Source organism: Pongo pygmaeus, chromosome 10, assembly GCF_028885625.2.
Source record: "Pongo pygmaeus isolate AG05252 chromosome 10, NHGRI_mPonPyg2-v2.0_pri, whole genome shotgun sequence".
NCBI classification, from domain to species: Eukaryota; Metazoa; Chordata; class Mammalia; order Primates; family Hominidae; genus Pongo; species Pongo pygmaeus.
Genome location: NC_072383.2, coordinates 37,506,602 through 37,530,853, shown reverse-complemented (window position 1 = coordinate 37,530,853; position 24,252 = coordinate 37,506,602). Strand labels below are relative to the sequence as shown.

The following is a 24,252-nucleotide window of genomic DNA, read 5'->3' as shown; positions in this document are numbered from 1 at the left end:
GCTATGTACATAGTTGTTACACTGTATTTTTATAACTTTGTATTATTTTTTGTTGTGTTTCTTTCCCAGAATGACCCTTATATTTCTAGTTATGTTTTTTGCCTCAGTGTTTATGTTGTCTGGATTAATATGGCTATCTTCACTTTCTTTTGTTTAGACTTTTCTGTTTATGTTTTTTATCCTTTTGCTTTTAGTCTTGTTCCTATCATTTTAAGTTATGTTTCCTGTACAAGACTAAAGTATAAATTTTAAGTCCAGACTGATTGCTCTTCTTTTTACTTGGTACATTTGATTCATTTATACATATTAGATCTACCATTTTCTGTTGCCTTTTCTTTCCCAGCTTATTTATGCTTCTTTTTCTCTCCTTTTTGCCTTTTTGAATTGCCTTGCTTGTGTGTGTATATATATTTTTTCATACAATTTTTTCTCAAGTAATTTGGAAGTTATATTTGCATGTATTTTTAGTAGTTGCCACTGAAATTTTACTCATACATATTTAACATAACAAAATCTGAAGTTACATAATATCTTTATCCTTATTCCGAATAATATATGCAACTTAAAGCACATTAACTTTCTTTAACCTTCTCCCAATTTTAGTTCTATTGTTGTCATGTCTTTTGATTCTCTTTTCTTGAGCTTGCATTTATGCACCACAAGATACTGTTAATGACTTTAAAATTTATTTTCTACATCTTTATCATTTTCTATGCTCTTGATTTCTTCCTGCATCTTTATTCTTGCACTATCCATTTGGGATCACTGTTTATCTAAAATACACTTTCAGAATTTCCTTATTTAGGGATTTTGCCCTTGTTCTTGAAAGATACTTTTTTCTGTTGAACTAGAAACATAAGTTGATTGTGCAATGAGGATACTATTTTACTGTTTTCTGGGTTCCATTGTTACTGTTGAAAAGTCAGCTGTGGTTTAATAAAGAAATTCTAGCAGCACTGAGAATATTGAGTATGCCCTAAATAAAGCAATTATTTCTTTTTTCCTACTTTTGTATTTAAAACAAAAAAACTAAAGCAAAAAAAAAACAAAACCCAGTATACATGGGAATTTTCCTTTCTGCGTTGATTTCTGATGCCTTTCCATACGTATGAAGATAAACACACAAGCTTAAGGTTGAACATACCTAAAGAAAGGAAACCTTAGGATTTGGGGGATCCTTTACAACTTGCCGTGACAAAAGTAACAAAAGAAGGTTTTCAAGTTTTTGCATTTACTGCTACTTATTTAAGTAGTTTTCATCAAGTTAAAGTTAGCCCTTTGAAAATGAATGTAAATTAACTTTAGCTATATACCTATCATATATTATTTACCTGTCATCCATTCATCATCCTTCCACATCTGTCTATATGTCTGTGATACTGTGAGCTATCTGTCCATTGATGCATCCATCCATCCATCCATCCATCCATGCATCCATCCATCCATCCATCCATCGATATAGATTTTCATCCACAATTTCTGGCTTACAACTCCCATAGACCTTTGTTACAGTCTTTTTAAAATAATATTGGGGCCCTTTGGGCCCCAGAAATAGGATCAGGAAACAGAATCTATCTCTCCCTGGCCTTTTCTTGCTCTCCTTTCACTGTCAAGACAGGACTCTAATCTTCCATTGTGGATTATAAGGCCCCCATTCCAGAGCGCATCCTCTTTATACCCTTGAAGGAAGGAATGCCACACAGAAGGGTCAAGAAGAATCTAACAGGCCTTTCTGGGTTTCCTCATTCATTCTGTTAGTGTAAGGTCGTACCCTTTTTGTCCGATCACATTTTGACATGGTTATCTATGCTTCAATCATGGCTTTTCAATGAAGTCTCCATAAAAGGCCCAGGAAACTAGCTGAACACATGGAGGTTCCTGGAGGGTAGCACATTCAGGAAGGGCATGGAAGCTCCGTGCTCCTTCCTCATACATTGTCCTGTGTATTTCTTCATCTATGTCCTTCATATATCCTTTAGAACAAACCAGTAAACAACTTTCCCTGAGTTCTGTGAGCTGCTCTAGCAAAGAAATCAAACCTAAAGGGGGAGTTTGGGAACACCAGCATGAAGCTGATTGGTCAGAAGTTGATTGTTGTGGTGTGAGAGCAGAGGAAAAACAGTTTAAAGTTTTCCACACTCAATGCGTATCTATTTTATCTATCTATATGTCTGTCTTATCTATCTGTCATCCAGTTTTCTATCTACTTCCTCTGTCTCCTCTGGCATATAGGGTATTGACTCTGTATAAATGAAATGTATTGAAATGTATTGAAATGTGCCATTAGCATACTTGTAGATGGAGAGTTTGTAAAAATCTAATAAAAAAGGATAAGACAATGGAGCTAGGTGTTTTACAATCCAATCATTGAGTAGCAGCAGTGCCAAAAGTTGTATTACCTCATCATATGTCAAAGAGAATCACTACCTCTATTCTGGCTGTATCAGTGTCTCAGAGTTACTGCAGCAGAAATAAGTGATAATGCCAGCATTCATCCCAGCTAATTTGTACAAGAGCTAGGCTCTGTTGGCTGAGTCACAGCTGCCACTAGATCTACAAGTAGAGTGAAAAGATGTTTATTAGCCATGGAGAGTAATACATGGGTTTATTTTAATCAACTTGTTCTAAAGCCAGCCTAAGAGAGATGATACTGCCCTTTTCACAGTCATCTGACTCGTTCATGAAGTATTTGTCATATAATGTGGAGTCTATTTCTCAGAATATTATGAGCCATAGTTACGGCATCTTGCTTATCACCCTTCATAAGTGTTAGGTAGCTATATAATCTTTTTCAGCCCTACAGGAAAAAGTTTGTTCAAATGTTGTAAAATGTTTCACCATAATTAGTGCCTGCCATTTCAAAGAACTAAGCAATTTGGAGTTACATATATATAGCTGGTTTACTGAAGAACAAAATATGAAATTGATTAAGTCCATTAAAATAATTATGGCTGCATGGTAAAGAGAATCGAATGACGTTCCCTCTCTTTTTTTTCAGTCCATTCCCTTTTATCTTTAGTGAGATCTAGCTTTATGATGAAAGCCAGGTGATACAGAACTAGAGCTCCAAAAAACAGACTTTTTGTTTCATTTTAGGAATGCAATTTCTAATTCTTCTCATTGCTCTGTAACAAACTTTTCTGATTTAAAAGTATCTAAATTTTTAATTTAAAAGTATTTAAATTTTCTAATTTAAAAGTATCTTGGAAGATCAAGTGCAAAAGGTATGCATGTAGAAAATAATTCCCTATTTTATAGTTAAAAAAAAATAAGGGAAAGCGAAGGTTAATTTGGCTGTGTTTTTCCTCAAACATTGGAAAACTGACTATAGTTAGAGGACTATGGTTGCCATGGATTATCATCGAAGACCCTGGGAAAACAAGTTATGTGACATTGTTTGTAGATCTTAAAAACATGCCTTTTTCTTCTGCATGTTTAGTTGGTTAAGATTTTACTATATATTTATAGTAAAATATATATATAGTAAATCTATCTATCTATCTATCTATCTAGAGAGAAATTTTCAAGTGTAAGCAGCATAGGGACATTTATATGCCCTAGATGGAAAGATAATATTATAAGTGGCTGATGAAGATAATATCTGTTGGTGGGTGGCTTTTATTATTTTTACCACTTAAAAATTCAAAGGCCAGGACCATTCAGTCTAAGTTTCAGACACAGGAAATAATTAACAGAGATCTTTGGTAGTTAAGGTGGACATTATGTTGCTCTATAATCGGTGCCTCTTTGAATGTTGAAAAAATAAGTAGAAATTTTTGTGTAAAAATTATTCAGGCATAGTGTTCCAACTGCGTAAAATTCTTAGCCATTGTTATCACATGCTAGAACAGAAAAAGACCAGTTAATGCTTTGAAGTGGATATCAGAGAAGTCAAGAAATTCTATCAATGTAGCTCAAGAAATATGTTACTTAGAACTAGGAAAACAGAACCACTGGAAAAATGGTTAAGGAAACGCTCAGCAGTGTACCCATTTACCTGGATTTCTGTAGTCCAAATTAAGTAAAATATTAAATAAAACACTTGAGTCACAATAATTTTCCCGCAAATATCTGTAGTTGTTGCTCTGTGTCATTTCATATTACCTGCTTTTTATTACTTTATGGACAAGCTGTTTTTTCTTCCTGCCCCATCCATAAAATTTTTTTAAATCAATTTTTATTAACCTTGCAAATCAGAAAATTGTATAGGATGTTTCCAGCTTTAGCACCTATACCTGAGCTCATTTATTTTTCTTATAATGGTTTCTTTTTCAACAATATCTTTTATCATTGCAATTTCCTTTGTTTTCTGATCATGGAGAGCATATTAAATTGATGTTCTATACTTCTGATTCAGACTTCACACAGCTTCATTTCTCCTCTTTACTGTGTCCAGTATGGGGTTTACTTTTGTTATTATTTTGTATTCTGCTATTAAATTCGTGTGTTTTTACAGTCCTTCCTTATGCTACTAATTTCCCTATTTAATTTTAGTCTATTGTCTTTTTATTTGATTCCCTCCTCATGGCTCTTCGTTTCTTTGCTTTTTTTTGTTTGTTTCTTTGTTTTGTTTTGTTTTGTTTTTTGACACGAAGTCTCGTTCTGTCACCCAGGCTGCAGTGCAGTGGCGCGATCTCGACTCACTGCAAGCTCCACCTCCTGGGTTCTGCTTTCTAGGCAAGGTCAAATCATTTTATAAAAAGAACAGCTTAAAAAAAATGGTGGAGACTGTGTTCATTTATTATTTTGCAACTCTAGTATTTCCTTCAATAGTTTATTCTATTTTACTCCTCAGCCCTTTATTGTATGAGCATTTCTACAGCTAAATTCTAGTCCTGGGCTAGTCATATTCTGTACATATTCCTTGTGCATTTCATTGACACCTATGCAATTATCATCTGTATTCAGGTGATTCATGTCTTTTTAGCTCTGATTTAGGCCACACTGTTGTTCTTAGAACATTTGCCTCTAGATGTCACATAGAGTTAAATATGACAAAGCACCACTTATGTTGCTGCTTGTTAAATTCACTGCCTTGGGGAAAGCATATTGATTTCTTATTAACCTTTGTGCATTCCACTTTTCAGGTGGAAACGCATACTGCTTCTGCTTATGTAGCACTTCATACAGTGATCTTTCCCATGTTTTTATAACCTCTTAAATCTATTTTAGGAAATTTCTTGAATATCAATTTCTTATTTTGTCATCACTTCCTGTCAAGAAATTCTTTCTTTCTCTGTGTTTTTCCCTGGCCTCTTTATAACACTACTATTCTTAAACTTAATTTAATTGATGAATATTCTCTCCAAAAAGCAGAACTTACTTCTGATATCTGAAAGTTACAGGCTTCCCATTCTAATGTGTATGTATGTAAGAATCTAGTATGGAATAAGAAGGGAATGGTTACATAAGTTATATCTTAGTATTGGAATATTATCCTGTTACAAGGGTGCCAAACCAGGGTTTTTTGTATGTGGCTCTAGAGATGTGTTTTGTTCGGCTGGTGTGTGTTTTTTTTTGTTTTTTGTTTTTTTTGGCCTGTGGAGTGTGTTGTACCTCAGTTGTTATGCAAGCAGCTTAATATCTTCCACTCAGTTGGTCTCATATATTTGTGGTACCTGCCTAGCTTATGTAGGAAGTTTGAGACCATTTTTGGAAAAGAATATTTTAAAGAGAAGGAAAATGCAGTATGAGTGAAAACTATAGATTTGTAGAAAAAATACTGACAGTTATAAACAAATTTAAACAGTGGTTATCTATAAGTGATTAGAGGTGATTTTTATTCACTTTACTTCTTACCTGTAGTTTCCAAATTTTCCCTAATGAATATCATTAGGGAAACCAATCAGTTAACACTAGTTTAAAAGAATATAGTTTTGTGTATGCATTCCATAGTACTAATCAATAACTTTTTATTAATCAATAGCTTACTCTATGCCCTTAGGCTTGACACTTAGGCAACTTATAGTACAGAAGATATGTGAAATCTGATCATTCCATTAACAGGCTTGTAGTCCTGCTTGGGGAGACAAATGTGATACAGGCTCTACTGGGATGTTACCAGTGAAAAAGGACATAGACAGATAGAATATTCTCAAGCAATCTAACAGAAGTGGTCATTTTAGCCTTGGGAGACTTCACTGAGTTGAAAGGCTGATGACATGTTTGTAATACTATGTTAAGAGCTCTTTAAGTCTGTAGACCATTGACGTTGCTAGTTATCTCCACAGAGAGAATCTTTCTTATAACCTGACTCTTCTGTTACAGGCATTTTATGTTGGTATTTTGTACACTTTGAAGTTTCCCAGCATCTCTTCTGAGTGTCTTAAGCCTTATTAGAAAAAAGTAGAAACTGAATTCTAAATTGTTAACAACCTGGTAACCGTAGATACTTGACTGTTTGGAAAAAATGTAAACATATCAGCCCTGAGCAAGACAGCCAAACCAAAACAACCACAGTGAGGGATTCTGATTCCTTTGACAGATTGTTTCTTTTTATTAAAAGTATTTCTTTAGAGATGATAAAGCAATAATTTGCAAAATGAAATTAGAACATTTGTTCAAGAAGCATTATTATTAAAAGGTAGCTTCATGTGCTTCTAAGAGGCTAATTAGTTGCTGCCTGGCTTATCATGCTGAGAGACAGCTGTGATTCATGGGTATTTATCCATCACAACAGGATTTTCTAATGGTATTTGGTTATGAAATTATTTATACTTCTGACTCAGGCCTTTAAAAGGGCTTCCAGCCGTTTCTGAAAGCCAACTTCTGCACTCCAGAGCGTTTTGTGCTGTTGAGATGGTGAATCAGCTTGGCAGTGTGGTAGTGTGTGAATCCGGTTGCACTGCAGTGTCTGAGATGCAGTTTCCTGGTGAAACTTCTCAAGCCAAGTGCGATAATGAGTTTTCATTGATGTAGATCTTATAATTTTGTAGGACATTTTCTAAGAAACTGAGCTTTTTCAAAATATTTAGAAATAACACCAACATGGATTTTTGTGGTTATGTTTACTCTAGTAAGCTATTAACAGTAATTTATACCATTATATTCCTTATGTTAATTTCAATGTGTGAGTTTAGTATGGACTATTAATAACTTGTTTTTTCTTTATCAGGCTTTTATTTTATTTGGTTAGTGATTAGAATAGGAAAGAAATCAAAAGCTCTTCATAGAACTCTCCTGAACTTTAAATATTTAAATCATATTTAAATATTATTCATTACATTCATTTTTAAAGCACCTAACTCTTCATTTTGAAGATCTCAAATCATGATCTTTGAGTTATAGTACCAGAGCAAAAATGTGAGCCTTGATGTATTTTCTTTCTTTAAAACAGGTTTTAGGTAAATGACAGGGGAAATTTTTGCTCATTTATTTGAATATTTCTGTGGCTTATATAAATCGAGGGCTGAATTACACAAATACATAATAGTGATTTGAAACAGACTCTAAAGTTAAGCAGTAGTTTTACTTAACCATCCCTTCTTAAGTAGAATAATGAGCTTTGTTGAGGGACAAAATTCCATTTGTTTTTCCAAAGTGTAAAGTAGATTTTGGGGTGACAAAGCCTTCATGTCCAAGGTTTTCAAAAGTGAGCTCCATGTTTAGAAATCCATAAATTATAGTTTGCATGGGTTGCTTTTATGAACAGCAAGGTGAGTTGTTAACAGGCCCTGTGCTTAACATGTGCGTATTGGGCAGATATGAGTAGACTGAGCACGGATCCTCCTACGTTTCCAGTTTCATAAAGCGGTTTTAAGGTTTAAACTTGCGTAGTCCCAAATTATACAATTAATCATACTCAGTTGTCATTTTTCTTACTAATTGTTCCAAGCTCTTTAACATGATGTCTGGTGGCAGTAAGTCACTTAGCAGGCAATAGGGGCAGGGAAGAGAGAAGACACTTTTGCCCCTAGAAGTTTATGTATGCTAGTCAAAGTAAGAAGGTCAAAAATAAAATGTTTCTAAGACATTTCCAAAGGATCACATAGGCATGACACCCAGCCCTTGAATGGCAAATTACAAAGGTTAGAGGACCTGGATCTGTGAGACCCATTTTGACATTAACTTGCCATGTGGCTTTCTGAAAATCTCTTTATATCTGTCTCTGGGGCTGGGCATCATTACTTTTCATAGGGGGATAATAAATTATATCAGTTCCAGCAGCCTACTTATAGGATTTTTTTTTTTTTTTTTTTTTTTTTTTTTTTGAGATGGAGTCTTTGCTCTGTCGCCAGGCTGTAGTGCAGTGGTACAATCTTGGCTCACTGCAACCTCCACCTCCCGGGTTCAAGCAATTCCCCTGCCTCAGCCTCCCGAGTAGCTGGGATTACAAGCATGTGCCACCATGCCTGGCTAATTTTTTTGTATTTTAGTAGAGATGGGGTTTCACTATGTTGGCCAGGATGTTCTCAATCTCCTGACCTCATGATCCACCTGCCTCGGCTTCCCAAAGTGCTGGGATTATAGGCATGAACCAACTGCGCCCAGGATGATTTTACATGATAAGACAAAATGATAACATAGAAAGCCTTTAAAAATAACACAGTATTGAAAGGTAAGGTAGATATTTGCTTGTCATGAACCTTCTCAGTTCCCCCTCCGAGTCCCTTAATCGTTGGACTGTTTCAGGATTCTATTCTAAGCATTCTTCTCGTATGCCATTGAGTGATCTTATCCATTTCCATAGTTTCAGTTATGCACATTGTCCCCATAGGACCATCCTTTGACGTCCACCTAGTTGTGTAACTCCCAAGCCCTACCTGGCTGAATGTCAGTTTGATGTAGCATTTGAAGAAATGTAGTCCAGCAACTAAAAGCAATAGTAAGGCAGAACTGCTCTTAACTTATTTCTCTTTAAGAATATAATAGCATGTAGGTTACAAATCAGCATTATTTCTTAAAATCGCTGTCATCTCCTCACTTACCCGCTCAAGGGTTACTCCCTTTGTTACAGGCTCCCATTTTCTCCAGACTGACCCCGAGACTCTCACTCACAACTGTTTTTTGTCTTTTTTGCTCTTAACTTCTCCCTACATACCTCATTATTTGCCCATGTTTTCTTTTCTCCACCCTTTTTTTTGCCTAGCATGATAAAAGCTCAAGAACTAGACTGACAAAGACCAAATTCTTTCTCGAGGATAAAGGAGGAGACAGGTTATTCTGGCGAAGACCTTATTGGGTAGGGGAAACAGGGAGGGGGTGGGACCACTCACATGTAAATAATCTATATTTCCAGCACTCCATCAAGCAGGCCACTTACTATCTACTTCTATATTTCACAAAGTGCCTCTGACTCAATTCCATCTATGACCTGACCTTATTATCTTGTACTCAAACTTCATTTTTGCCCCTCCCTATCTTTGTACAAAGTGCCCATCATGCTCCTAGTTGCTTTTTCCTGACATCAAAACATCATCCTCAGCTTCCTTCTCTCCTTATCCTTCACATCCTATTCATATTCTGTTTAACCTGGATACCAAAGACATAATTCTCAAATCTCTTCATTTCAGTCCATCACCATTGCTGCCACTGTACGTGTTGCTTCCCTGTAATCAATTTTCCATACTCCAACTAGAATGATGTAGTTGATCCTGATCGTTGAACCTGATCATGCATCTTCCTCTTCTACCCTATTCAGAGGCTTCTGCACACCAAGCCCTTAATTTGGCCTTTAAGATCCTTTACACTGTGGTTGATCCTTGCCCATTTCTCTAAAAGTAGTCCGCCACCCCTTCCTCAGCAGGATGCATTTCTTCCTGCCTGAAGGCCCTTATCTAATCTGATCTGATTGTCTGCAGTACCTCCCAACTCTCCCCTACCTCCAACCTACTCTCACTTACTTATTCACTACATCTCAGCTTAAATATGACTTCTATCCAAGGCCCCTTTGACTCTTCAGGCTGGGCTGGTCCCTTTGCTATAGTCTGATGTTCCTCACCCTTCCCCTTTGGCAATACCCATCCCACTCGACTAGCAGACCCTAAGCTCCATGAGAACAGAGCTCATGTCTCTCTCCTACAGCACTGTCTCCAAAGTGCTAAACACAGTGCCCAGCTCAGACCCAGTGTCTGATGAATACTCACTGATTAATGGATGCTGCTTCCATGACTTAGGCGCCCTCTGTCTCTCCCATCTTATCTGCACACATATTCTGCCTCACATTTTCTATTTATCTCTCAGAAAACCCCGTGTCATTTCATATATTTTAAGCTCATGTTCTGTGCAGAATTGTCTGCCCAACCTTTCCAACTACCACCTGGTCATTGTCAGCATGCCACAGTAGAATCCAGTGTATAGCTTTATTATGACCCTTACCATGTTATTTTGAAGTTATTTACTTGATTGTATGCTTTTGTGAGTAGGTCTTGTGTGTACTTTCCTTCATAGCAGGGACCCTATTTTATTTGTTTGTACTCATCCTTATAATCCTGTCACCTACTATAGAAAGAATTGGGATGCCTCATAACTAGAGATGATAATAAGAATAAAAATAATTGCTGATATTATTGACTACCTTCTGTAAGCCAGGCACAATTTTAAGTGCTTTACTTAACTCATTGAATCCTCTCAACTCCTATGAAGGAGTTACTTTTATTCTTCCTATTTTATAGATGAGGAACTTTAGACCCAGAAAAGTCAAATAAGTTGTCCAGACTTAACCAGCTGATAAGTGGCAAGGCTGGAATTGAAACCCACTGGTTCCAGAGCCTCCCCTTACTTATGATGATCTTTTGTGCCATCAAAATTGGGTTTTAGAATCTTGCTGTCTGCTTTAAATTCTGATTCTTCTACCTGCTCATCATGTGACCTGAGGAATGAAAAATGGAGATAATTACATGCCCTTTAAAGAGATATCCTGAGGATTAAATAAGATTATTAGTCCCTATAAAATATCTGCTGAATGTAGGCAGTTGTTGCAGTGTTAAGTCAGCCTGAGCACTCATTGGACAGAAGGTCTTTTATGGTTCTTTCCAACTCCAAATCCAATGAGTCTGTCTTCAGTCTTTACCCTTTGTCAGTATGTGTTACTTTCAAAGCTCAGGTGTTTGTTTTAAATAATCAAACTTTATCAGGGTCTGAGGACATACCTGCACTTCTGTCAAGTAAAATCTATGTGTTTTTTATGAGCATGTGTTGCCTAAAACCACAGTCCTGATTTCCCATGCTCAAATCTGGGGCTACATGGCTAAATAAAGATCTCTGTCTACAGGGAACAACCAAATTCCTGTTTATAGTCAGACCATAGCAGAAAAAGAGATCCAAATTGTAAATTATTGTTTGAATCATGAAAGTTTGAGATGTTCTAATAGTAAAAGAACTAAAGAGAATATACAAATCCCGTGTCAACATTTGCAGCAGATGTTTGTTTCCTCTTTCCAGGTTAGATGAGGGCATTTCAGGGTGGTCTGTGCTATTAAATTGATTAGCAGTCAAATGGAAACTTCAGCTGCTTAGGTGATGATTTAATTGTGAAGACTGTTAATACTGTGTCTATTAGCACATGCTTATTATTCTATGAAACTCAAAGTCATAAGATTATTGACAGGCACTACAGTAGCAAACAACTTTGGTGGAAATTAGTATCTAGTTCTGAGACTTAATGGTTTGACTTGTGTGCAAATTTAATAACTACTTATCAGTAGTTGTGCGATAGTACAGTGAATTTTCCTAAATAAATATGTATTACTTAAATAAATCTTGCCTATCTGTTCATTTATGTATTTATTTGCCTTGTTCAAAGATGTAACAAAGCAAATAAAAATAGAGGAAAAATACACTTATAATAGGATAAATTACAACTGTTATGGCATTAGGAGAGAGTTTGGGTCACAAAATAATACCTTGAAGTCCAAAACATTGGATGGAGGTGGGTCTTTCTGACTGTGTACATAAAAAGGGAAATGAAAAAAAGCTGCGATTTATAATAGCCATCAACTAACAAAAATCACTTGTAGAAAACCACAACTATTGCAGTTACTGAGACCATAGAGAAATGTCTCTTGCTGTATGGGATGTAATAAATAGCATCTTCAACAGCCCTTGTACAGAAAACACAGCAACAGGTTTCTTAGTACTGATTCCTTCAACACAAGCTATTTTTTGCCATCATAAATTAGTTAAAAAGCAATTAGTTAAAAGCAGTTCTATATAGATCTGTTTTATTTTATTGATGTTCTGGCTTAATCTAAGGATTGATTTATAGTATCTAGAGATATAAACATTAAATTTTTTAGGCAATCTTTTTTTTTATGGAGGCTTTGGTAAGTATTGATTAAATACAGCAAATCAATCTGTCCAACCTTTGGGTAAGGCTGAATACTATAACAGGCTAAATAATACTAAATACTAAAATAGGCTAAATAATCAGACATACATGGAAATTGCAGGTGCCACAAGAGGGTGAGAATTTAAGAAATCATTTGGATTGGTTCAAAGTTCTGTACTATACAACTTTAGGTTTTTAAATACACAGTAAGCCTCAAGATCACTCTGGAGAATTTAAAAGGACAATCTCATCCCCCACCTCTGTAGTTTTCTATTTAGTAGGTCTGGGGTGGCTGAGGTAAGAGCAATTTTATTTAAAGAAAAAAGTCACATAAGTAATTCTGGTTATCAGTGAAGTTAGAACTACTGCCATAGAGAGTACTGCATTAATTTCAGATAGAAAAAAATTTAAAGCTAATATAACCAAATACACCTTAGCTGTAAAACTCTTTTATTCTGAAATATACACCTAGCCAATTGAATAAGGTGATTTATTATATGAATTTCTTATTAGTAAACCAATTAAAAGTTTAGTAAATCTACTGACATCTAACTATGTCTTTGAATAGTTAATATGTATCTTAAGATAATTTGGTATTCTCACTATTGTCTGATTACATTTCCATACAGACTAAAAATATTTCAGTAATCATTCTATCTAGAGAACTTTTTTTGCTATTTTTAGTCCTCAAGAAGTTATAAAGCGTACTTATATGCACTCTGAAATTATCTTAGGTCTTTAGGGGTGCTTTCATTTGCAGGCTTTCAAGTGATAATAAGAAAAATGATATCTCACATACATTTTTACTTGTCTGCAGTAGCACCAAATTAGTTGTGAACAAAATCTTAAATATGTGGTAAACCTTGCTTAAAGTAGAAAACCAAGCCCATATATGTAAGTGTATGCCTAAATCTAGCATTAGTATTTATTACAACAGAAATCTTGAGTAAATGTCTCACATTTACTTTTCATTGTTTTTATAGGCATTGCTTCTATGACAGTGCCAGTGTACATTGCGGAGGTCTCGCCACCCAATTTAAGAGGCCGATTAGTCACCATTAATACCCTCTTCATCACAGGAGGGCAATTCTTTGCAAGTGTTGTTGATGGAGCCTTCAGTTATCTCCAGAAGGATGGATGGAGGTTTGTAAATACTTTTTACATTTAATTTTTCAAATCTTGATTTTGGGGAAGGGGAGAAAAATTGAGAAATCATAGTCAAAATATAGCTATGTGTTTTGAATCATTGTTGCTAATTTATAAGTAGGTGGCATTCAGCAAAACTGAGAGTGGACAAGAAGCTGATATTTATTTTGATGATAGACAAGGAACCTACCATTAAGAATTGATATTTACAGGGCTTTTTTAGCATTTAGGTGACATTTCTCACACTGTGTGCAATCTTTTGCAATATTTGTTTAAAAATGAATGCAGTGATAAATATGTATGGAGTTCATGAATTCTACAATGATTGACAAGCTGTTTATGAACTACAGCTATAACTAACATCCTTTTTGCATTCTGGAAGCTACATTTTGATCTGAAAGAAACCTAGTGTTTAAAGATAAAAATATACCTCTATAAAAAGATATATGTGAGTTTAAAATACACAAATTATTCCTTGATATTTGGCTTATTTTGAATCAATAAATGACAAAAGTGGTTTTAAAACCGCTTTAAAATAAATGCAAACTAAATATTATTAAAACAAAATCTTATGTTAAAGCTTAAAAGATATGGGCTCCGGATTTTGATATCTTTATAGTACTCATGTAACTGTTCCAGAGAAATTTCACTAAAAGGCATTAGAGGTTATACAATACTGCCTATCTTGTTTTCTTGCCTCTACTTATTAGAAAAATATTTATTCAGTATTTACTTCTCTGTAGATACTGGGGAATAGAATATTCAACAAGATAAACTCAAACCCTTGCTTGCATGGCTTTTACAGTCTTAATATTAATCCTCAACAGTAGAAGAAAAAAGGGTGTGGACTGGGTGTGGTGGCTCACACCTGTAATACCAACACTTCAGGAGGCCAAGGCGGGCAGATCACTTGAGGTCAGGAGTTTGAGACCAGCCTGGCCAACATGGTGAAACCCTGTCTTTACTGAAAATACAAAAATTAGCCAGGTGTGGTGGCACACACCTGTAATTCCAGCTACTTGGGGGGCTGAGGCAGGAGAATCACTTGAACCTGGAAGGTGGAGGTTGCAGTGAGCCGAGAGTGCACCACTGCACTCCAGCCTGGACAACAGAGCGAGACTCCATCTCAAAAAAAAAGAAAGAAAGAAAAAGGTGCAATGCGATGTGGACCCAGGGAATTAAACCGCTTGTAAGAAGCACGATAAACCTTGTGGCTTAGGATGAGCCATTAAAGACCTAAATGGGTGAAGTTTTAATTAAAAGTCATGTGAGAAAACTCTTTGAAGCTAATGAGGGCCTACATTTGTAAGGACCATTAAGGGGAGGACACAGTTTTTAAAAACGGTTGTTGTGTCTGCAGTTGTTGCTAAACTGAAGCAGGAAATTTCTTTCTTCTTTTTTTTTTCTACTCAGTAGATGAAGAGAAAGAGGAAAGATGATAACTGTTTTCAGTATAACCTGGTATTTTGAATTTTTCTTGTAAATGCAATGGAAGTCAATTTTTCAACTTACATGTCTTTAAGAAGTTCTAAATCATCAATTTATATTTTGTTAAAAATTTTTATTAATGTAAGTAATATAGATATATTCAAATGCATAGCATGTATAGTTGCATAAATCACATTTTTCACTTATGCATAACAATTAAGAAATCTTTTCTCAGTCCTGGTTAGGAAAGAGAAAGATCTCACAGTAATGACAGTACATTTATGAATGTGGTGTGCCTGTGTAAAAGCAGAGGTGTTAGAACAAGCCTGAAACCCCATTCCAGAGGCAAGGAGACATCATAGACAGACCTGGATTCAAATCTGTTTTTTACCATTGATTAGCTAAGAACCCCAAACAAGTCATTTAGCCCCTCTGAGCTTCACTTTTCTATGAAGTAGAACCAGAAATACTTATAAGTTTATTGTGGGATCCAAATTACTTATTAGATGTAAAGTGTTTAGCCTAGCGCTTGGCACATGGCAGATAATAAATGAAGAATCACATTATTAGTTGCTGTTCTGATGAATTGAGTAAAAGATGGATGCTACTATCGATGTTGTAAGAGAGGCTGAAGGAAAATCAACATTCTGTGTTATCTGTTTTCTTTATTGGCAAGAATGATGCTTCAAGATGGTAGGGCAGAAGACTAGAGAAAAAAAGATTTAAAGTGTATTGCTGCTGTGGGAAGCATGAGAAGGAAAAGACTAGGGACAACACATGATTTCCAAGTAACCATGGAATCCCAGCTGAAGCTGGAGACATATATTTGCAGTAAAGCCAATTAGCATGCTCGTGTTTATTTTTCTGGCAATACTGGATTGCCTAGGGATGAAAAAATAAAATAAGAGTATGGGAAAACTAACTCCCGTTGATATATAGACCAAAGTATTAACAACCAGATTGTTTTGAACCCAGTTTATTGTTTGCATGAATACACATTTAATTATGTATACATGCAAACATATTTCCTTTTTTTTAGGTGATTTTTCTCTGTTATTGTCTTCTGTTATCTAGTATCCTTATCAGTATATTTATCTCATCTGACTCCTGGGCTAATAGGAATGTGGTTATAAGCAAATAAAGATTGAAGTGCTACCTTAGCATTAACTTTAGACTCTGGAATTGTCAACAATGATAACTTATTCATAATTATAACAATAGATAACTCATCACTTTTATAGCAATATGTTTCAAAAATCTTAAGGAAAAATCTGAAGGAAAATGTGGGTCTAAATATATCGTGTAAAATTTCTTTTCCATACTCATATTTTTATATATCTTCACATTAGATGTCCCCAGTCTTCAAATAATTTGAATATTTTAAATTTGTTTTATTTCCCTTTTTGGCTTTTATTGCTTCTGAAACTCTACCTCAAGTTTCTAATATTTAATTTTATACTACAATACCCAGTGTCCCAGATTTACTGGTCTTGCATTATAGTGACGAACAGTTTCAGCATCTGGTAGCAAATACCATTTGATCCTAACCAAAATCTTGACAGGTTAGTGGAATTGGTGTTATTCTCATTTTGCAGATTAAAAACTTGATGCTTAGAGAAGTTAAATATTTGCCTGAGACCACATGGCTATTACTTGGCCTTGGCAGAGATTAGATTCAAATCTTCTTATTCAAAAGCTAACTCCTTTCTTCCTCATGGTTCTGCTTTCAAGCGTTTATAATCTAACAGCCATAATTTTTGATAATTTTTACAGTAGTGATTGGATTGACAGACAGATGGAAGATGAAATCGATAGACAGAAAAGCAATTTAGATTTTGATGGTGTAGAAACATTATAGTTCACCTTTTATGCCAGATGGGTCAAAGTTTCTGTTCTCTTATTTTTTAGATATCATAGAAATAAATTGTTTTCTGCTGAACAACTGGAAGTTTACTTTCTCTAGAAAAAAGAATTGCCAGTAGCAGATTCAATGTTGCTATTTTTCTGGCACTTCAGTATCATAGTACATTCTGTACTGGGAAGGACACCATCTGGCTTCATGAAGAAAGAGGAAATAAAATTTTGAAAATATTGTTAAAGATTTGATTTTTTAATAAAAACAACTTTATTGAGATGTACTTCACGCACCATTCAACTCATCCATTTAAATTGTACAATTACTTGGCTTTTAGTGTATTCACAGAGCTATGCAACCATCGCCATAATCAAGTTTAGAATATTTTCATCACCCTAAAAAGAAACCTTGCACTCCTTAGCCATCACCCCCTAACCCCCCAGACTGTCATACATTTAGGCAACCATTAATCTACTTTGTGTTTCTATAGGTTTATGTATTCTGTATATTTCATATATGAATATGTGGTTCTTTATGACTGGCTTCTTTCACTTAGCAAATTTTCAAGGTTCATCTAAGTTGTAGTATGTGTCAGTACTTTATTTCTTTTTATAGCAAATAATAATATGGATATACCACATTCTGTTTATCTATTCATCAGTTGAGAGGTATTGTTAACATTTTGGGGCTATATAAATAATGATGCTATGAATATTTGTGTACAAATTTTAGGATAGACATAGGCGTTTACTTCTCTTGGATATACACCTATCTGTGGAATTGCTAGGTCATATGATAACTGTATTTAGCTTTTTGAGGACTGGCCAGACTGCTTCCAAAGTGGCTGTATTATTTTACATTCCCACAAGCAACGTATGAGGGTTTCAATTTTTCCATGTCCTAGTAAACACTTGTTATTTGTCTTTTTTGATTACAGTCATCCTAGTGGGTGTGAAGTGGCATCTCATTATGGTTTTGATTTGCATTTCTCTAATGAGTAATCATGAGGATAACTTTTTTTTTTCCTAATATATTGTAGTGTTGACAAAGATGGCAGAGATATTTCGATAGTTAATATTAATGATAAAGTTCTATCGCTGCTTGCCCTTTTCTTTGCATATGTATATATTTGCATTATAGTGATGAACAGTTTCAGCATCTGGTAGCAAATACCATTTGATCCTAACCAAAATCTTGACAGGTTAGTGGAATTGGTGTTATTCTCATTTTGCAGATTAAAAACTTGATGCTCAGAGAAGCATATATATATATAGTTTATTTTTATTTTTATTGTTAGTAGAGATGAGGTTTAACCATGTTGGCCAGGCTGGTCTCAAACTCCTGACCTCAAGTGAGCCACCTGCCTCAGTTTCCCAAAGTGCTGGGATTACAGGTGTGAGTCACCATACCTGTCTTCTTTGCTAATATTTTTAAATCTTACTTCACGAACATAGTGAGATTTACTAACTACACTTCAAGCAAACAAAAATATCCTTTTTGGAAAATTGCTTAGTTAAATCCTGGCTTATCAGTAAATATATAGTAAGTGAACTTAGCTATCAAAATGATCTGTCTAGAAAACGTATCTGGGCATGCCACTAGTAAAATGTTTCAAGACTGTCTATTTCCCACAGGGAAAAAAAATTAAATTCTTTATCATGGCTTGTAGTACCCAATCCATGCATTCTTTTCAAGATTCTTCTAACTAGTGTTGCCCCCCACTCCACTTTATAATACTCACGCTTGTAAACCAACCACATCTTGCTTTGTCATGCTTCTAGTTTTTTTTTTTTTCCTCCTTATGCTCTTTTTTGCCTGTAGTGTCTTCCTACCCTATCCAGGGATTCTGGTCCAGCTCCTGTTCATCCTGTAAATCTCTGCTCATGAATCATGGAAACTCTGTTCCTTTGTCTTTTCATAATACTTTCTACAAAGCTCCATTTTTATACTCACCATATTATTTTCAACTACTTGCTTACTTTTCTATCTCCTCTCATTCATTTTGGAACTCCTGAATGTCACTGACCTTTTACTCATTTTTAGATCTAGGAAGGTCGCAGAACATAGTAAATATTCAGTAAATGTTTATTGAACTAAGCTGAAATTCACTGGGCTCTAGGGAAGGGACTCTTAGTTAGCATAAAAAGATATTGATTATAAACCAAAATACCAATGTATTAATTTATACAGAGGGATATATATACTTCATAGATAGATAAAAATTAAATTATTATATGTGTTTCTGAGGATAAAAATAAGAGAAAGAAAATTAGTTTCTGAGCCTATGAAAATTTATCTCCTTCAAAAGAATATACCTCCCTAGGAACCTGAAAACTTTCATTATTTTCTCTTTCGTAATGCTGATTTTCAAATGAGTGTTTCTGTGTTTACAAGTATATAGTCATCATGTGATTTGTATTAATAGGGATAGGTATATATACAGAGAGGCTAAATTTTTCTGTTTTATGCTGATTTTTACTCATCTTATTCCTAGATTTACTTTAAAAAAAAACAGGCTTATCTTATTCCACCTCACTAAACTACGTACAACCATTTGTTAAATGTCTGGTTGTGCTAGTCATTTTCATGTTTCATCATTTAATTGATGTGATATAGGTATTGAATGAGAAATACAAAATATTCGTCCTGGGAACCTCTATAGGAGAGATTTTCCTGAGTATCCTGAGGCTGACTCATGCACAATGTGAGACATGCTGAGTTTTGAAGAACTGATGAGACTCAGGTGGACACAGGTGGATATGGGAGGCAGAGCGTAGACCAGGCGGGGGTAGGATCAGGGAGGATGAAGACTACAGTGATGATGTATGTGAGAGGCTGAAGCCAGATTCCAATGGTCTATGAATTCAAGTTCAACTTCTGTCTACAGGCAAAGGGAATTTATTATTTTTTTTAGCAGAGTGTACCATGACAGGAGTCAAAGATGACTATGGCAGTGATGCCCAGAACTAACTGGGGCTCTCGCCTCTTGGGTAGATTTAGGAAACCTATTTGTGAGGCTGCTGCCAAGGTACAGGTGTGAGGTTATATTTTTGGAGTCATCAGTGGGTGTGGAAATAATTCATTCATTCAAAAAGAGTTTCTTGACACTTTCTGCATACTAGTCTTGTATTTAATACTAGAGATGGAAAGATGGACAAGAAGTGCACCTGTCCTGAAGTCTCTAATGGCCTAATATAGGAGAGAGACTTTTTTTAGTCTGTTGAGTAAATGATGGATATAGTGTTATGGGAGCTCCCAAGAGGAGTGAATAACTTAGCCTCACAACCGAAAGATATTTGAGCTTTTTGAATAGAAGAATTCCAGGTACAGTGAGGGAGAGGGAAATTCTAGGTGAAATGAAGGCCCTGTCATCTGAAAGAGCCAGTCATGTTTGGACAAGAGTGAGAAGTTAGAGCAGCTAGGAGGAGGGCTATGATGATCATCTGGGAGTTTGGGGGTGAAGTGGGAAGGCCGGCCTTTGGTTGGTGTGGATGGAACTTGAAATCCTTTGCTCTCACTTTCATAACACATTAGATTTGGATTTGTTTATTGAAAGCCTCAAAAAAGACCAGCCTGGCCAAGATGGCGAAACCCCGTCTCTACTAAAAAAATAAAATTAGCCGGGTGCGGTGGTGGGCGTCTGTAATCCCAGTTACTCGGGAGGCTGAGGCAAAGAATTGCTTGAACCTGGGAGGTGGAGGTTGCAGTGAGCTGACATTGTGCCACTGCACTCTAGCCTGGGTGACAGAACTAGACTCTATCTCAAATAATAATAATAATAATAATAATAATTTTAAAATCCATGTCAATAAGATGCTTCTCAGAATGATATTTAAATGGGGATGTTATTTCTAAACAAATTTATGCTGGAGAATGTGTTCTTAAAATTTCATGCTAATAGATCAGTGGTACTTGGCTCTATATGAAATGTAGAATATGAGTCAATCACTATCTTAAAAATAGAAGTATGCAGTGGTCATTTTAAGAATGATAGATTTAGATAACACATGTATTAATTGGTGGCAAACAGTCTGATTACAAGTAAATACCTGCCAGGTGCCATGGCTTATGCCTGTAATCCCAGCACTTTGGGAGGCTAAGGCAGGTGGATCACCTGAGGTCAGGAGTTCGAGACCACCCTGGCCAACATGGTGAAACCCCATCTCTACCAAAAAATAGAAAAATTAGCTGGATGTAGTGGCACATGCCTGTAATCTCAGCTACTCAGGAGGCTGAGGTGGGAGAATCTTGAACCCAGGAGGCAGTGGTTGCAGTGAGCCAAGATCACGCCACTGCACTCCAACCTGGGTGACAGAGTGAGACCCTTTGTCAAAACAACCCCAAAAAGTAAATACCTTAGTGCTGAAGATATAAATACGACTGTTTATCATGAAGATATTACAGTGTGGTGGGAAGAATATGTTTAAGATTTGCTTTCACAGCATATGAATTAATTCATCTAAGCTCTAATATTCTCACCTAGCCGGTGTTCCAGCAGTCATACAATGTTATTTACAGGATCAAATGAGTTAGTAGCAGTGAACATACTTACAAACTCTTCAGTGCTATTAGGTATTGTTTGCTGTTATCTTCAGAATGTTTTAGGTTAAGTCTCTATATTTGGCATTTAAGCTGGCAATAAAAATTGCTCTCACCTTCAGTTATCTGATTTTTTTCCAGGAAAATGTAAACATGGTTTGGTAATGACAGAGCAGTTTGTATAAGTCTAATTCCCCTGAAGATGACCATTATAAAACATGGACAGAATGTATGAATGTATGGAGCATGGAAGATATTTAGGATAGTGAAAATACTCTTTATTATACTTTAATGGCAGATACATGCCATTATACATTTGTCCAAACCCATGAACTATATAGCACCAAGAGTGAAACCTAATGTAAACTTTGGACTATAGGTGATAATGATGTGCTAATGTGGGCTCATCACTTGCAACAAATGTCCCACTTTGGTGGAAGATGTTGATAATTGGGGAAGCTATGCATACGTGGGCAGGAAGTGTATGGGAGATCTCTGTACCTTCCTCTCAATTTTTTGATAATAGCAAAAAAGTTGGAGGCAGTAAATGGAGTTATATATTTGTGAAATGGTGCAGCAGTATCGCTAGGTAGACTGATAAGTGAAAGATGCATGTTTTTATCTGTAGAACAATGACTAGAATATATTACAAAAGGAAACACATAAGAAGCCATTATGAGCATTAAAACGCAATACTTAAAATATTTGGATAAGCTGAATAAATGCAATAAATTAAGAACACAGGAATGAATAAGAGATGGCACAAATAGCAAATAGCAAAATGGTATACCTAAAACCCATTTATGGTAATAATTGCATTAAATGTAAAAAATTATTGTGTACTAAAATTGTGGCACAGATCTACATTGTCTAAAGAGATGCACTTTAATGCTATTAGATTCAAAGTGAAAGGTTGGGAAAAGATGTAATATACAAAAGTGAGTATAGGAAGGCTGGTGTGGCTATATTAATAGTCACACAAAGTAGACTTCTAGAGAGACAGTATTAGCAGAGATAAAGAAGGACATTTTCTAATGACAAAAGAGCCAAGTCATCTGAAATAATAATGATACAAAATGTGTAGTTTATCTAATAAGATAGCTTCAAAATACATGAAGCAAAAATTATCAGCTGGCAGTTAGCCAACAGTGTGAATGCACTTAATTCTGTAGAGCTGTGTACTTAAAAGTGGATAAAATGGTAATTTTATTTATGTTTTACCACAATAAAAAAATAGGCAAATCGAGCTTATATTTGCAGAATTTTTAACTTTTTTTTTAACAATGATAGAACAACTAGATAAAAGATAGATTATAAAAAAGCAGTACAATACTATTAAATACCTTGTCAAAACTGACATTTGTAGACTGCTACATCCAACAGTTGCACTATACATATTATTTTCCTTTCCTTTTCTTTTCCTTTTCCCTTTCCCTTCCCCTTCCCTTTCCCTTTTTCGTTTCTTTTCTTTTTTCTTTTTTATTTTTTGAGACACGATCTTGCTCTGTCACCCAGGCTGGTGTGCAGTGGCATGAACATGGCTCACTGCAGCCTCGACCTCCTGGGCTCAAGTGACCCTCCCGCCTCAGCCTCCTGAGTAGCTAGGACTAGAAGCACATGCCACCATGCCCATTAATTTTTGTATTTTTTTTTGTAGAGACAGGGTTTTACCATGTTGCCCAGGCTTGTCTTAAACTCCTGGGCTCAAGTGATCCACCCACCTTGGGCTGGCATTACAGGCGTGAGCCACCACGCCTGGCCTTATGCATTATTTTTCAACTTTACATTAGACAGTCTCCAGAATTCATCATATCCTGGGGTATAAAATAAGTGTTAATAATTTATTAAATAAATAAATGAAATATATGCCCCCTGACCACAGCAGAATTAAATTAGAAACCAATAACAATAAGATAGCCAGAAAAAGCTGCAAATCTTTGTAAATTAAAGTAGCAGGTTCTAAATAATTCATGGGTCTAAGGAGAAATCAGAAGGAAAATTGGAAAATAGCTTTGAATGGAAAGAAAATACAATATATTAAAATTTGTGAAATGCAGCTACAGCAGTGCTTAGATGAAAATATGTAGCTTAAAAGTGATTATAGTAGAGAAGAGGAAAGGTTTAAAGTCAATGATCTAAGTTTCATGTTAAGAAGCTAGAAAAATAGGAGCAAATTAAACCCAGACAAAACAAAGAATGAAATATTAAAGAGCAGAGGTCAATGTAACAGTTGGTTCTTTGAAAAGATTAATCAAATTGATAAACTGGCTATGACTGATTAAACTGATTGAGAATAAAAAGATAAAGTACAAATTATCGATATCAGGAATAAAAGAGGGGATGTTATTCTATGGACATTATGAGGATAATGAAGGAACAACTTTGAACAACTGTGAACAACTTTGTGCCAATAAATTTACCAACTTAGGTAGGATGGTCATTTGCTTGACAATCACAACTTACCAAAAATGGACATAAAATGGAAAATTTGAGTATCTCTATATTTATTAAAGAAGCTAAATCATTATTAATAAGTTACCTGCAAAGCAAATTCCAGGCCCATATAGAATTTTTTTTTTTTTTTTTTTTTTTTTTTTTTTTTTTTTTTTTGAGACCAGGTCTCACTCTGGCACTCAGGTGGCTGGAATGCAGTGGCAGGATCATAGCTCACTTACAGCATCGACCGCCTAGGCTCAAGGGATCCTCCCAGCTCAACCTCCTGAGTAGGTGGGACCACAGGCACATGCAACCACACCCAGCAAATTTTTGTATTTTTTGTAGAGATGAGGTTTCACCTTGTTTCCTGGGCAGGTTTTGAAATCCTGAGCTTAAGCAATCCACCCACTGCAGCCTCCCAAATTGCTGAGATTAGAGGTGTGGGCCACTGCACCCAGCCCCTGGTGAATTCTATAAAATATTTAAGGAAGAAATAGCTTCAATCTTAAACAAAAACTTTAAGAAAATAAAGGTAGAATAAACACTTCCCAATAAGGTTTTTGAAGCCAGCATAATTCTA

The 24,252-nt window shown here is 35.5% G+C and overlaps 1 protein-coding gene across 1 annotated transcript in view; it reads left to right on the top strand.

Annotated features, from left to right (window-relative positions):
- SLC2A13 (solute carrier family 2 member 13) overlaps nt 1–24,252 on the top strand; it is a 359,276-nt gene that overhangs the window by 44,846 nt on the left and 290,178 nt on the right. The window contains exon 2 of the mRNA XM_054442881.2: nt 13,252–13,411. Within this exon, the coding sequence (XP_054298856.1) occupies nt 13,252–13,411 (160 nt within the window). The remainder of the gene's footprint in view (nt 1–13,251; nt 13,412–24,252) is intronic.